The sequence below is a fragment of the Phoxinus phoxinus genome (genome assembly GCF_949152265.1).
Source record: "Phoxinus phoxinus genome assembly, chromosome: 25".
Lineage (NCBI taxonomy): Eukaryota > Metazoa > Chordata > Actinopteri > Cypriniformes > Leuciscidae > Phoxinus > Phoxinus phoxinus.
Window position 1 is genome coordinate 5248175 of NC_136900.1, and position 16365 is coordinate 5264539.

The 16365-nt window shown below is 37.9% G+C and overlaps 1 protein-coding gene across 1 annotated transcript in view; it reads left to right on the forward strand.

The window, feature by feature from the left end:
• LOC306993480 (anoctamin-9) overlaps positions 1-13121 on the forward strand; it is a 28199-nt gene extending 15078 nt beyond the window's left edge. Inside the window, exons 11-25 of the mRNA XM_079603276.1 lie at positions 309-369; positions 449-531; positions 4123-4227; positions 4343-4510; positions 6448-6484; positions 6625-6736; positions 7104-7161; positions 7276-7373; positions 7746-7942; positions 8435-8587; positions 9482-9629; positions 9719-9841; positions 10349-10442; positions 10554-10666; positions 12354-13121. Coding sequence (XP_079459402.1) covers positions 309-369; positions 449-531; positions 4123-4227; positions 4343-4510; positions 6448-6484; positions 6625-6736; positions 7104-7161; positions 7276-7373; positions 7746-7942; positions 8435-8587; positions 9482-9629; positions 9719-9841; positions 10349-10442; positions 10554-10666; positions 12354-12456 — 1653 coding nt within the window. The 3' untranslated portion in view covers positions 12457-13121. The remainder of the gene's footprint in view (positions 1-308; positions 370-448; positions 532-4122; positions 4228-4342; positions 4511-6447; positions 6485-6624; positions 6737-7103; positions 7162-7275; positions 7374-7745; positions 7943-8434; positions 8588-9481; positions 9630-9718; positions 9842-10348; positions 10443-10553; positions 10667-12353) is intronic.
• The last annotated feature ends 3244 nt before the right edge of the window (positions 13122-16365 follow it).

Genomic DNA, 16365 nt, shown 5'->3' on the forward strand with positions numbered 1-16365 from the left:
CAAATAGTAAGTAATGTTTAAAATAAAACATTAGACAAACATCCAAATAAACTTTCAGAAAAAAAAAAAACTTTCCATTAATGGTGTATAAATAATGTTTTTATCTGTGCTAAAATTTGAGAATGTTATTACAGACCAGATCACTTTTTACAAAAAATATAAAATATATAATATGTTTGTTCAAAACTTTCAGAGAAGCTTGCCAGAACATTGGCCACATTTCTGAGAATGTTCTGGGGCCTTTTTCAAATAAAGGTTAAAATGTTTTAATATGTGCTGACACTGTGTCTTTTGGGTCACATGTGCAGGTGAGCCTTCTGTTTGATAATGAGGGAACAGTAGCATTCGCCATGTTCATGGCTGTGTGGGGTAAGTTCAACAACAGCTCTAACCTCATTTAAGTTGGATTGATTCAATGTTATGACAGATGTTATTGTCTTCTTCACAGCCACTGTGTTTCTGGAGTTTTGGAAGCGTCACAGATCGTCTTACGTGTGCGCATGGAAGGTCTTTGACTGGTGTGAGGAAGAGGTATTACAAAGTAACTTTCTATAACAAAAATACATCATAAAACTTTGAGTTAGCGACTGGGAATTGTATACCAGCTAAAAAGTACTGATAACTTTAAATAATATGGTCAAGCTACCCTCTTGAAAAAGCAGCTGGCTACACTAATAAAACATAATAAACTACATTAAAGGGATAGTTATCCCAAAAATGAAAATTACCCCATGATTTACTCACCCATCCTAGGTGTATATGATTTTTTTTTTTTAGATAATTACAATCGGAGTTATATAAAAAAATGTCCTGGCTCTTCTAAGCTTTATAATGGCAGTGAATGGCCGGTTTCTGTTTTGAAGTCCATAAAAGTGCATCCATTCATTATAAAAGCGCACCACATGGCCCTGGACTTCAAGTCAAGTCACCTTCATTTATATAGCACTTTTAACAATATAGATTGTATCAAAGCAGCTTTACTGTGATAATAGGAAATTAAAGTAACAGCGATTGTTTTGGCTTTACAGCAGCTCTAGATTAAAGGGATACTTCAGGTAGACTACTTCAAGTAGAAAGACAGTATTATTTTCGAATTACCATGCTCCCTCTTGCCTCATATCCCCCTGAGATGAGATTTATGTATTTTTAGTCTGGAAAAAATCCTCATATGACGCAAAAATCGTCATTTTGCGTCATATGAGGATTTTTTGACCAGAGGCTTAAAACTACAGCCAGTAGTAGTCGCTGTTCCGCATGTTTTCACCACGCCCATAGAGGGGGGGATCTCACTCAAGAATGTAAAGATAGTGTCAGCCATCTCTCCCGTAGCTAACAGGCTCTTGTTCTTTGGCGAAAGTTAAAATAAAAGGCTAATTACCATGGCAGAAGGTAGTTTTGAAGTTGAAATGGCAGAAGGGGATTTCGAAGATCTGTTGCGAGAATCGGATGCTCGCGGCTACCTGTACGAGCCGCAATACAGCGATGAACAGTTGCGGGAGATGGAGGAACAAGAGGCGGCCGGAGCAGCAGAGGAGCGAGACCGCCGAGACCCGCTCGGCTGTCAGGAGGAAGTGGCCGGGCACACTCGAGCTGGGGCGGACTGGTGCTGTCAGTGCTCTCGCTGTGCAGTGCTCTCGCTGTCGCCAATGGAAACTGATAGAGAGTCCTATTGCTGTCGTGAATTTCACAATGCAATTTAGCACCATTTCGATGGAAATCTATCAACTAACTATTAACTCACAATTTATAGAGTCACGATGTTTCAAAGCAAGCCTAGTTGTATCAATTCAACAGTTCGGATACTGCCGCCTGTAACCGGTAGGCGTGGTTTGGCAGTGGCCTCGTAAAGGCAGCAAAGCAAGTGCATTCTGGGAGTTTTTGTCTTTCATCCATATGAGTCAAAAGTACATTTTCTGTCTTTTCTCAGACTAGACTGCTCCAAATTAAAAAATAATTTCACATTTCTACTATATAAATTACCCATTTTAAATACACATTCATCTTCCCAAGGGTGAAGTATCCCTTTAAAGTTATTGTCCAGCTAAAGTTAGATTTGATTGATTCACTTCCGTCGCAACGATCATTAGTTATTAACTTAGCTAACACGGCACCGTTCTAACAGAAAACCCTTAATGCGATCCGGCCTCTCATTTGCACAAAACAGAAATAAGTTCCAAGGTACAAGCCTTGATAAATTTATAATACAGATTTTTTTTTTATTGCTTCCGCATAGCCACGTGAACCGGAATTATCCCGACAACGTTTTATCTGTACAGAGGTAAAGGGAAGGGAGGGAGGCGGGAGAGACTAGTTGACACTTCAGGACTGCGTTGTCGTCGTGTCCTGGTGCTGGTCCTTAATCAGATCTGGATAAGGCCTGGATCCGGCGGACTGCGGTAAACCTCGGGATAAACAGAGAGACTAATATTAGCGTAGACGCCATCCTTCTTATGATGTATCAAATACATCAGAATTTATGGGAAGTGTTCCCGGTTCTGGCTGATCTAAACTATGCAGCCTAACATTGAGTTATAGAAGTCTATATGTTATGTGTATGCTAGGCCAAAGAGATGTGTTTTTAGTCTAGATTTGAACTGACAGAGTGTGTCTGCTTCCCCGACAATGTTAGGAAGATTGTTCCAAAGTTTTGGTGCTAAATAGGAAAAGGATCTACCGCCAGCAGTCGATTTTGATATTCTAGGTATTATCAACTGGCCGGAATTTTGAGATCACAGTAGACGTGAAGGACTATATTGCGTTAAGAGCTCGCTCAAGTACTGCGGAGCTAAACCATTTAGTGCTTTGTAAGTAATCAGTAATATTTTAAAATGTATACGATATTTAATAGGCAGCCAATGCAGTGTTGACAGAACGGGGCTAATATGGTCATACTTCCTGGTTCTGGTAAGAACTCGAGCTGCTGCTTTTTGGACCAGCTGTAGTTTGTGTATTAAGCGTGCAGGGCAACCACCCAGTCGAGCATTACAATAATCTAGCCTTGATGTCATGAACGCATTAACTAATTGTTCTGCATTTTTCATTGAGAGCATATAACGTAATTTAGATATATTTTTAAGATGAAAAATGCAGTTTTACAGATACTAAACACGTGACTTTCAAATGAAAGATTGGTATCAAAGAGCACAACCAGGTTCCTAACCGACGACCAAGACTTAACAGAGCAGCCATCAAGTGTTAGACAGTACTCTAGGTTATTACGTGAGTATGTTTTTTTGTCCAATAATTAGAATCTCTGTTTTTTCAGAATTAAGTAGTAGGAAATTGCTAGTCATCCAATTTTTTATATCAGCTATGCATGAAGTGAAGTGATGCGTTCGTGTAAGAAAGATATCCATATTTAAAACTTTATCGACTAAAATAACTAGCTTTCGGCAGACGGCATACGCAAGTCGACATACTGTAAGCCAAAAGACTAAAACTTGATGATGTAGGAGGTAGGAGTAGCGTAAGGTTTGATGCCTCTCGCGGTTCAAATAAACAGTGCTGGGCATCAAACTCAAGCTCCTCCGACATTCCTCTCTAAAAAAATCTTGTTTTAGACTTCTAATTTGTGAATAGTGTTTTGTTGTGCCTTATCCTCTGCGCTTCCGCGTTCGTCAATGGGTCATGCGTCAGGTTAAAGGTTACTCTTTTGCCGTATATAGATGCGTAGGGCCGTCTGTTGGAAGCTAGTTATTTTAGTCAATAAAGTTTTAAATAGGGATTTTTTTTTTATATAATATTAAAAACGCATCGCTTCGCTTCAGAAGACCTTTATGACCTATTATTTTGGGTGAACTATCCCTTTAAAGCTAAGGGCAATAGCAACTATCAGATTAGAATCATAGTTTCTAGAAAAAAATGTATGAGGGTCACAGAACTAATGACTGGTCTAAAGTACAATTTTAACATACAATTAGTCACTCTCCGTTACGGTATACTCTCAAAATCAACTGCAACCAAATGTTTCCCAGTTTTTGATGCACATCCACTGCTGAAATGCCACTACTTTCAGTGTTACTCCAAAAAACTACATTATTGTTACATCATGGTGAAGAACTACAAATATATAAAGCATAGGGTGGCTGGGTATAACATGTGATTTTGTATGCACTTGTACAGGAGGAGTTGATTCTGGAGATTGTAAATAATGCACGCTGTGAACCCAAGATGCACATCCACTCTTATCTACGGTCCACTATAGTAATGGTTTTAGCCACACTCATGGTAAGAAAACCATATTGATTTTGTGAAGACGAATTTACTCTCATAAAAATAAAAAAAAATTCATATTTGTATGGCTAACGCTCTTTGTTGGTGTCTGTGGTTTATGTGTTTTCAGATGCTGATCATCATTGGTTTGACCCATGCCCTGGTTGTTTTTCGGGTGATTGCTACTGTATTGTTGGCTGAAAACAGTTCTTGGCCGGTCATTACTGATAATTCCCAAACAGTTGCCCTGATGCTCGGAGCTGTGCTTCACTACATCACCATCACCGTAATGACTCGGGTAAGCTCTACAAACCTCCCACTATTTTCAGAGAACAAATAGTTGTCTTATTTTTAAAGACCCAATGAAATGGCTTGAGTAGTGTAGTTTTTTTCCAGTGTTCATGTATTTCGTATTGAAACAAGAAGTTTGGACAGAACATACTGAAAAGATCATATTTTTATATAACCAATAACATTTTATGATGGAACACACCGAGTGAGACACCCTGGGCCCTATTTTAACGATCTGAAACGCAAGTGTCAAAGCGCAAGTAACTTTGTGGGCGGGGCTTGGGCGCTGTTGCTATTTTCCCGGCGGGATTAATGCCTCTTGCGCCCGGCGCAAATCTAAAAGTGGTTGGTCTGAAGTAGCTTCATTATTCATTGGTGTGGTTTGGGCGTAACATGAACTTAACCAATCAGAGCGTCCTCTCACATTCCCTTTAAGAGCAGGCGCGCTTGTTCCATGGCGGATTGTTATTATAACGGCGGATTTGCCAGGCGCACGCCAGAAGCAGTTCACAGCCGAGGAGACCGACGTTCTCGTCAGGGCCGTAAAACACAGAGAAGTGACATTGGGGATGATGGGAGAAACCCACCCAAATTAGCTTCGGTTAAACAGGCGTATAATTTGGGTAAATGTGTAATCTAGTTTTTTTTTTGTTATCTAGATAGATTTTTTTCACATCTTCACGGACACAAAAATGATTTCCCTCATGTGTTAATATTTTTCCTTGTAATAATGTATGATTTGCTAAAATGAAAACTGCTGCGTCTGTTTATATTAGATAATCAAAGTGTTCACACGCTACATAATGGCCAAGCACGCTCCCTTAAAGGAACACTTCACCCATTTGCATTAGACTTTGTATCTTTAGAAACCCAGTCACATTTTCAAATGGTCATGGTTTATTCCCTTATTTTCCCCTGAGATGGGAGAAATAAGGATTTAAGTGTTCCACTTCCTGCTTTTTATGACGCAAAAATCGTCAATTTGCGTCATAAAAAGCAGGAAGTCAAATTTCTTTGAATACGGGTAAGACTACAAACACTAACTCATCATTTATCCAGTAGAAGGCGCTGTTCCGCATGTTTTCAACCCGCCCATAGAGGGATCTCACTCACAGAATGTACATATAGTGTCAGCCATTCTTTATTTGGAAGGTAAGCTAACAGATTCTTATTCTGTGGAGAAAGCTGAGTAGTAGCGGTGACCATCCTCTTTTTCCCGGACATGTCCGGCCGTCGAGATGTCCGGGATTCGGCTTTTGCTTTCTGCAGTCGCATTCATAGTTTACATGCACACCTTTTGTTTCAATCTAACGTTAACTGAATTCATTCCGATTGGTGAAGAGATACGAGACATCCTAGGTGTATATGACTTTCTTCTTTCAGATCAATACAATAAGAGTTATATAAATAAACACCCTGACGCTGCCGAGCTTTATAATGCATAACAATATATAAAGTGGATTGCAATCATCAATTTTAAGCTATAAAAAGTGCATCCATCCATCAAAAGAGAACTCAACCCGGCTCCGGGGGTTAATAAACGGCATCTGAAGCAAAGTGATGAATTTGTGTAAGAAAAATAGTCATATTTAAACCGTTATAATAATAAAAAAACTAGCTTCTTGTTCAAATGAACATACGAATTCGACTGAATTTTAAAGCGCTAACGTACGCGCGTTCACAAGAGACCGGAGTTCCAGTGTATGACGTAGGACACTCCGGTGAGAATATTCTAGTTCTCGCGAGAACCAAGTTTGTTGACATCGAAGGACATCCATAGCTGCGTAACCACATCATTTTTGGGTGAACTATCCTTTAATCAAGTTGCCTGTTTTGAATCAGCCTTTGCATTGAGTTGCCTGTAATGCAATACAATTTGGAACAGAGCTTATTTCTCTTTTGGTTTATGATAACAATAATTAACCATGTCATTATTTCATTCAGGTAAATTGTACAGTATCCATGAAGCTGAGTGAAATAGGTCAGTGAAACACGGTTTGTGGCTTTAATTGTTATTGTTGTTAATCCTATTTGTTTGATATAAAACTCTTCTCAAGACTATACTGTTTTTGTTGTTGTTGTTGTTGTTGTCGTTGTTGTTGTTGTTGTTGTTGCTTGCAGAGAACAAGCACTCCCATTCTGCGATTGAAAGGAGTTTTACAGTGAAGATGTTCATATTCCAGTTCTTCACAATGTTCTCCTCTCTCATGTACACAGCGTTCTTTCTGGGAAGGTATCCTTAACAATTAATAGTTTCTATTATATTGTATTTTCTATTATATTATACTAATTACTATAAATGAATTGCTCTGTTTGCAGAGTAATCCCATTGTTATATTACTTATGAATTTATTTGTAAAATGAATATCAGCCTTTACCAGATACAATACATTATTCATGAATTTGTCAGTATTAGTTTCTGTAGCCTTGTCATATGCTTTGAATATGCTTTGGTTATATTGTACAGTGCAGTTGAGAGGTGTTTTTACCAGGGCATAACTCATTTCCTCTAAAATTAATACAAATTTACTGTAATAAAAATATACTGTAAGCAACAACAAAAAAAGTAATACACTTAAAAAAACTTTTTTTTTTTTTAGAATTAATGGTCACCCTGGAGGATATACAAGATTATCTGGCATATGGAGACTGGAGGAGGTGAGTCAATTATCATTTTCTCTACAGTGTGCTATAAATAAACAATGCTGTACTATATTTTATTTTTAACTTATTTGTTTACACTATTACAATATTACATTCTTTTCAATTCAGTGTCACCCAAGTGGCTGTCTCACAGATTTGTTCATTCAGATGTCTATTATCATGGTACTTAAACAGACCTTCAACAATATCTTTGAATATGCTGGTCCGTAAGTGGAACATTTTAATTGTCTTTGTGTGGTCTGTGCTTTTTATCATTTAATACCAGTGTTGGAAATCAAGATCTTTTTCAGAACCAGTTCCATATATTATAAAATACTGACAACCAAAAATTTTTTATGATGTACGATTTCGCTTCTACACGTCTTTTCTATTGTGTGTTCTGTGTTGACTTAAAATGTTACTGAAAGTATTGTAGGTTATGTAGGACCATTTCTTCGTCAAATATAAAAAATAATAGTTAAGGAACCAGAATCATTACATTTCTTGTAATCCTGATCCCTATTTTACACTGCTTCATGTACTGTATAACAGTATAAGAGATAACAAACACATATCTATACCCTCTTACCCTCATACAGCTGGTTTAGAAGGTGGTTGAACAGGAAAAAGACCCAGAAGCTCCGGAGAAGATGTCTCAAATGCTATAAGAAGGAGTGTATGAGCGCCAAGGAAGGATCCGAACTCTGTGAAAACTGCAAACTCGAAGACCTCCACAGAAACTATGGCCTGATTAACACTGATAGCTTCAGCCTCTTTAATGAGTTCTTGGAAATGGGTACAGATCTTAAAAATATGCTTGAAGATGTAATCGTCATTTTGTGTGTGTTTTTGTTGCCAGAACCGGTTACTAGTGGTGTTTGCTAAGACAATAATCACTACTATTGTTCATTCTCATAATTAGGGATATAACTAAAATCCAGAACCATAAGTATTCAATTTTGGTCAGTAACTCGTCCTACACATTTTATCATGATTGAGATCTCATACCATAGAGACTTGGAGTAGGCTTCTTTGATTTGGTCCAGTAGTAACCCCAACACATAGTAAAATACTAATAACCACGCTTAGAACGCCTTAGCAATCACATAGCAACAGCCTGGTAATCGCCCACTACACCTCAGCATTGTTGCTGCAAGTTTTGCATAAGCAAACTAAGGTCTTCAAAACTCTTCTAGAGTTCTTTTAAGAGGATACATTAGAAAGCGTGTTTTTTCTTTGAAACACAGATGTCTAAAATGATTATTTTTTGTTTGTTTTACCTCCCCAGTGATGCAGTTCAGTTTTACTACTATCTTCGTAGCAGCATTTCCTTTGGCTCCATTGTTGGCTCTTCTAAACAACATAATTGAGATCCGATTGGATGCCATTAAGATGGTCAGCCTTGAACGCAGACTAGTGCCAAAAAAGGCCAACAATATTGGTGAGGGAAAAAAGGGCTCATGGCATTATAAACAGAATATTCATATCATGAGAAATCATTTGATATCAAAGAGCTTATGGATGTAAACATACTTGTAACTCGCAGAACTCAAAACTTCCTATGCAGATCAAACTGACCATTTATATGAACCCCTTATCAAGCGCCCCCTTTTTTTTAATAGACATGAAAATGCACATTCCGAACTTAAATGGTTGTAATTCAAGAATGCTTTAGAATATTTATGTATTGGTCTTGTTTTTAAGAAGACATTTGGCGGATTTTTGTAGAAATTAACTAATTTAAGACAGTTAAACAGAGAAAAAGTTCATCACTATCACTGTTCATCACTATTTCAAAATAAAGGTCTGAACACGTTGCAAATTGATAAATTACGGCTCCTCTGTAATTTATTTTAAAAATCAGTCACCAAATATGTAAACTAGAGATTGTAAGCTTTCAAATGATATATAGTTTGTCAAGATTGGTTTAGGTTAAGTATAGGATATTACTGTTTTAAATATATAATGGCCGTGGGCCCACCGGCGCCCAAACTAAAATTAACGTGTCGTCTGAAAGAATCGTTCTGAGCTCCAGTCACTGACTGTGAGGAAATACAATTATTCCTAAATATTAGAACAATGAGGGTAAAATGTGGCTTTTATTGCCTACAACTCTGAATATCCTTCTGAAGCAACTGAACAGGATCCCTCATCATTTTAACAGTTTGAGTAGCACATTTCTGTGCAGAATATTTTATGAATCTGTCACCAAATAATGCAGCTTTGCAAAGAAACTTGACAATAAAAGATTGCAAATAAAATAGAGGATGGAAAATGATCATGAAAAAAATATGTGGACCTCAAGCAATGTATACAAATTTTTTATTTTTTTCAGGTGTTTGGACAGAAGTGCTGGAGGCAATCAGTGTGCTTGCGGTCATTGCTAATGGACTGGTCATTGGGATATCATCTGATTTCATCCCTCGTCTGGTTTACAAGTACTACTATGGGCCGTGTGCAAACGGCAGTGATACAGGCATTGAGTGAGTTGGACTTGATATTTCACACCTGCTTAATCAACATATTTGCAGCACCACAAATGTGTCTTTTAATCTTCTTTGTTTAATTTCAGTTGTATGGTTGGATACATAAACAACACACTTTCCATTGCTAATATAAGTGATAAGAGAGTTAGTGAAGATTTCACACAAAATCAGATGGTCACTTACAGTGGCATAAATGTGACACACTGCAGGTAATATCTATCTATCTATCTATCTATCTATCTATCTATCTATCTATCTATCTATCTATCTATCTATCTATCTATCTATCTATCTATCTGTCTGTCCGTCCGTCCGTCCGTCCGTCCGTCCGTCCGTCCGTCCGTCTGTATGTCTGTCTATCTATCCATCTATCTATCTACCAGCATCCATCCATCCATCCATCCATCCATCCATCCATCCATCCATCCATCCATCCATCCATCCATCCATCCATCCATCCATCCATCCATCCATCCATCCATCCATCCAACCATTCAACCTCTCATAACACTCAAGCAACCAAAATCATTTTATTTGTCCATTAGACAAAACAGTCCTATTTAAGTGGGTGGTTCTTAGCAAGAATACGCTTGAATGAACACAAACTTTCATTCATTTTCACTTATTAATTTGTATTTATGTGCACATTTGACTATGGTCATAATCAAACCTGTGCTGTCTATGTACTGTTTATTTATTGTACTGTTTATTTTCAGCTATAGAGACTACAGAAGTAATGAAGACTTTAGTTTAACTAATCAGTTTTGGGTCATTCTGGCAGCACGATTAATCTTCATCATTATGTTTGAGGTAATCTGATACATAAATAAGAACATGATTCCAGATACACAGTAATTACACTAAGAATAATAGTGAATTGTATTGCTCACTCACTATTTTGATCCATCTCTCTGTGACCAGCACGTAGTTGTGATCTTTAAGTGTGTAGCAAGCTGGTTTGTCCCTACTTCCCCCCTGGATGTGAGAAATGAAAGACTGTTTGATAAACTCAGAAGGCTGAAAGAAGAATTGAGGTCAGTAACAAGAGCTAATAAAACAACATTTTAATAAAATTCGATTTAATTTTAGTATTAATTTTATTCATTGCAATTTATTGGAAAGTGAGGCAGGATGTCAAAAAAACAAACATATTTGTAATCAAAATTATTCAACCCCTGCAAATCAGGGTTATTGTCAAAATTTCAGCTGTAATTGAAATAGCTCAACACAACAAATGTTTCAAGTTGTTTCCCCAAATTAAATTGAAAATGCAACTTTTAATGACTCCTGCAGTCTCACAATGAGCCTCATTCATAAAACTTTGCGTAGGATTTGCGTCAGAAGTGGCGTACGGATGACACATAGGACGTGCGTACGCTCAGAAATATTTTGATTTATAAAACCGTACGCACACACATCCTACGCAGTTTTCCCTTAATCACAATAAATTCTAAATGTAGCGCAGCTTTTGCAGCTTCATGTCACGCCCATAGTTGCCCATAAATAGTCCGTGAAACGCCCACAAGTTAATATTCATCGATTGCGAAATCATGGCAAACACAGAGAGGAAATCAAAAAAACTTAACTTCACTCAATGTGAAGTATAGTTATCGTTGGCGAGGTGGAAAAGAGGAGAAAAATGTTGTTTGGAGGGCACAGTGTGGGCATTACTAATGCCAAAAAGGCACTCGAGTGGCAAAAGGTTGCAGACGCCATAAATGCTGTAGCCTCACAATCTCGGACCGTGGCCGAAATAAAAAAGAAATGGTCGGACAAGATCAGCCATTGTGCGTCATTGCGCATTGTGATGGGGCATTTTATTTCCATCCATTTAATTGCATCTGACAAGCTACAGATGTCGTTTATAATCTACGTGGAAATGTGAAATAGTTCAGTGCAAATGTAATTTCTTGCAGCTTTCTGAATGGTTGAGACATACGTCATACGTTATTTTATCAAAAATAAAACAAACTAAAGGCATATGCATGAATCCCATGATTCCGTAGCTGATGGAGACATTTTTACTATGAAAACAACTTTCCCCAGTGGACAATTAATACATCTATCTATCTTTCTATTTATCTATCTATCTATATATCTTTGCAAATATGTGTTGATATGCATTTCTGTTGTAATTTTTGTTTGATTTTGTTTGTAGACACTGCAGATCGATCGAACGGGTGTTCGTGTAGGCTGTTAATTATAAGACTTGTTTTGTGAAGTCTTCATGTTATTTATGAGAGGCAGTATTGCCATTTCTTTTAGACAACGGTCTACAGTTTCACACACTTTCACGTGTTTCTTCCATCTGCCGACGGTGTCACCATTTCTCATTTCACCCGGTTTTGTGCGTACGCCTGGGTCAGAGCTTGCGCGAAGGACCGCACATTTTCCCGTGAAGTTTGCTTTTTATAAATACCAATTATTGCGTAGAGAGCGGCGTACACCTTCTTTTGTGCGTACGCAACGTTTATAAATGAGGCCCCAGGTGTTGTCTCAAACACACCTGGTGTGACTAATCAAGGGCTTCATTAGTTGCTCCAGCTGTGCTTGAGCTAGAACACATGAAATATCTGAACTTATATATACAGTATTAAAGAGAGAGAGTATTCTTAATGTGCATAAGTAATGTGAAGATAATTAATATTTTAATGAACTTTAAACATGTATATATGTGTGTTGGTTTTTGTTATTTATTTATTTCTCTATTTTTCTTTCTAGAGTTCAAAGAGCACAACACGACACTTTGACCAAATTAAATGAGAATGGTAATGTAAAAAGAACATCTAAACAGAAAAAGACAAACAAGCTAAATAGTATGTGAGACAAATGAGCTAAAACAAGGTGTCCCTTCATACAAATCTTTTTTTTGTGTAATCTCAAGATTGGAATATTTGTCTGGATGAGTGTATATGTCTTGGTAAGCATTGATACAGTTGCATGAATTGTATATACTTTTGTATTTTTTAGTAACCCATTAGTTGCATTTTATACGATATAAAACAAATATGTGACCTATTATACTCATGATAGATGTTGCATGGATATATAATTCAGTTATTTTGTGAAATAATGTATAAAATAGAGCCAATGAATGTGCTGTGGTTTCTGTTTCTGTCAAAATGTAATTGAATACAATTAATAAAATGGATGCATTGACCTCTCAGAATTGATTCCACCAACATTTGCACTTATGGACCAGGAACTCAAAGAAATGAATACAAACTTATAGGCTAATTTGAAAAAGATATGCCATGATGACAGTTTTACAGCAGTGCCATTGTTGGAGATTTTTTATTTGATCAGCAGTGTAATATTTGAAACAGAAGAAATTATAGTAATACATTTTCTAAATAGCTTTTTCTCCTTTGCTAGAATTTAAAAAGTTTTCCTAATTCCTCTTTTGCATTCCTTACCTCACAGGGTTATATTTTAAGACTGATTCTCACATTGGAGTCTTTGATGCTACCCACATTAAATTCATTCCTTAAATTTTTTTAAAATAAAATAAACATCGACGACCTCACTGCATCCAACACATTGCCAGATACCCCAAAAGGCAGCTGGTTAAATGGCTTTATGAATGTTCACAATAGCTGGTGCATCTGCAGACTGCATTATTTCCATAAGCCACATTTTGTATGTCCTAGTGGTGGATATGCACTGAGGGGATTATATATTATAGGAGGATTTTAAAATTAGCCTTAAAGGGCACCTATTATGCAAACTTTTAACACTTTTGCTGTTCGGACATAAATGTGTGTTGGCATTGTAGTTGGCACCCTACAATGATACACCCATTCCCTTTTTTTAAATCTCCATTAAACCAAAGCAGTCTCATTAAACATGCCGTTTTGATTCTCTGAGCAGTGTGACACAACCCATTCTCACTCCCAAGGCGTCAAAAACTGAAGCATGGTCAAGCAAGGTATATTTGGTGCAAATCAACTGAGCGCCTGTGACAGTGAAATTTGTAGTTGTAAAGTATAGCCACACATGTATATCAGTAAATTTGAAGTCACAGAGTGAAATGTTTTAAAGAGTTGCAAACTTGTAGATTTTTTTTCTCTCTCACAAACAGTTACACCTTCTCAAATTATTTATTGCAGGTGGACAAATCCTATATTCTACAAATCACAAATGAAGAAACTCGTACTCTCACATTTTTTGCTACTGTTAGTGGAGTGAATATGGTGAAAAACGCATTCGCACCTCCACATCAAAAAAATGTGAAGTCATGGAGAAATTTTGCACATCCGCAAATCAGTATGTGAATTCATCCAATGGCAACTATACAACTACACAACTATACAACTATCACTGTGACTATACAAAATAACAACATGTAAATAGGAAAATGTTGGCTCTATATTGTCAATTATTGGGAGCAGTATGCTAGCTGGAGCCGTTTACCTCCAGTCTTTGTGCTAAGCTAGGCTAGCGGTGGGTGCGTCAGACAGAGTTACGGGATGCACATGAGTAGACTTATGGGGGATACGGTGAATAAGGTCAAGTCCCAAAAAGTCGACGTGTTCCTTTAAATAGCACTATTGTGGCACGGAGTAACCAAACCAAACATACAGTAGTTGCCAAAAGTGATGTGCAGTGTTTGCCTATAAAAGGAGCCCATATGGCCAGAGAAATCAGATCTTACTCCTTCAGCGACCCTTCACGTCTCTGACTCCTCTGAAGCCTTCGCTGTGGAAACAAGCCTTTTCAGCTAGAGCTAGCCTGCTACAGTGCACAACACCTTCGACTCCCTGAAGACGCTCCTCTGCTGTCGCAGCTCTCCTGAGGCCATCGCGGCTGTTTCAGACCTCGGTCTCGAATGGACCTTGCCCGAGGAACCGCCCAGGATTCGTCTGGATGGATGTTTTTTGCCAGGCTGCATCGGTTCTACACACCATGGGGCTGTTGCAAGTGTTTCAGGCCAAACTTCTCCAAGCTATGGACGAGTCTGGCCCAAACTCTGAAACGCTCCGTGACCTGCGTAGCGCTACGGATCCAGCCCTCCGCGCTACCAAGGCTACTGCGCAGGCTATCGGCAGAGGGATGGCTAACCAAGTCAAGTCAAGTCATCTTCATTTATATAGCGCTTTTAACAATGTAGATTGTTTCAAAGCTGCTTTACAGAGATAAATGTATAATTTAAGGTAACATATTGTTCCCTTTCAAGGGAACTCGAGCTGCGTTGAGACGCGGTGGGAACGCCTTGCGTGATTGCGTCGTGAAGCACATCTTAAATCAGTCCAATGGAAACGGGAGACGTCATGGGCGGGTGACGTCACCGACCAGGAACCCAGATAGCAAAAATCATCTGGCCCAGACACTTCGTAAGTTCTGGGCCAGATCCGCGCAACGGACCCGGGCCGGTGTCTTTTAGCACAACGGGCCAATACCGGCACGGATCCGTTTCTTCCTCATCTGGACCAGAACTGGGCCAGCTTCGGATTTCTTTATGGAGATTTGGCCCGAATATGGGCCAGATCTGGTCCAGCTCTGTTTTGGATCTGGTCCAGAACCATACCGGATCAGGGCCAGCTTATTTTGTATACAGTACACACACACTCACTAGTAATATAAATATCTAGAATTTCAAGAATCTTCTCATATACATGATCTAATATCTTATGGTCTTATGCCACTAATATTATTTCTGTTAGGTTTTAACATGAAATGCTTGAAAGTTTAAAGTACTGATTTAGATGTAAAGACAATTACTGTATTGAACATTTTTTTACACTAAAATACCACCTGATAAACTAGTGTTAGCACTAACTCACAGCCACTACTTCACAATAATCATACATTCCAAAAAAAAAAAAAAAAAAATTGGACTGTAAATACGACGTATTCAAGGGCTTAATATTTTGATCCATCTTCTTTTATTTAGCATATTAAAACAAATACACAAAACAATGCAAAACAGTGCCACTATGCATATAATTTTTGCACAAGTACTTAAAGTTTATATAAAACTGATGTCTCTACTTGCCGTTAAAGGGCTAGTTCACATAAAAATGAAAACTCATCAATTACTCACCCTCATGTCGTTCCAAACCCGTAAGACTTTCGTTCATCTTTTGAACACAAATTAAGATCTTTTAATGTAATCTGAGGGATTTCTGACTCCCTCCATTGACAGCTATGCAACAGCCACTTTGATGCTTAAAAAGTTCATAAAGAGATCATAAAACCAATCCATATAAATCGAGTGGTTTAGTCCAAACTTTTCTGAAGAGACACGATCCCGTTATATGATGAACGGATTGAATTTGGGCTTGTATTCACATATAAACATTCATTAACTCACACATCAGTTGTGGTAAACGGAAGCTCAAGCATGTTCGCTTGACGTGCAAGAACCAATAAGGTTCTTTCTCGTGTTACGCAGCACGTTTGAGCTCTTGAGCTACAAGAGGTTTGTTGTCGCGTGTCAAGCAGGTTCGGTTGAGCTTCTGTTTATGTTCACTGATCAATGTTATATGTGAATAAAGGCCTAAATGCAATCTGCTCATCATAAAGCGATCGAGTCTCTTCAGAAAATATGGACTAAACCGCTCAATTCACATAGACTAGTTTTCAGATCTCTTTATGAACTTTTCAAGCATCAAAATAGTAGTTGCATAGCTGTCAACAGAGGGGACAGAAATCTCTCAAATTACGTGAAAAGATCAAAAGATTCAGAAGATGAATGAAAGTATTACGGTTTTGGAATGACATGAGGGTAAAT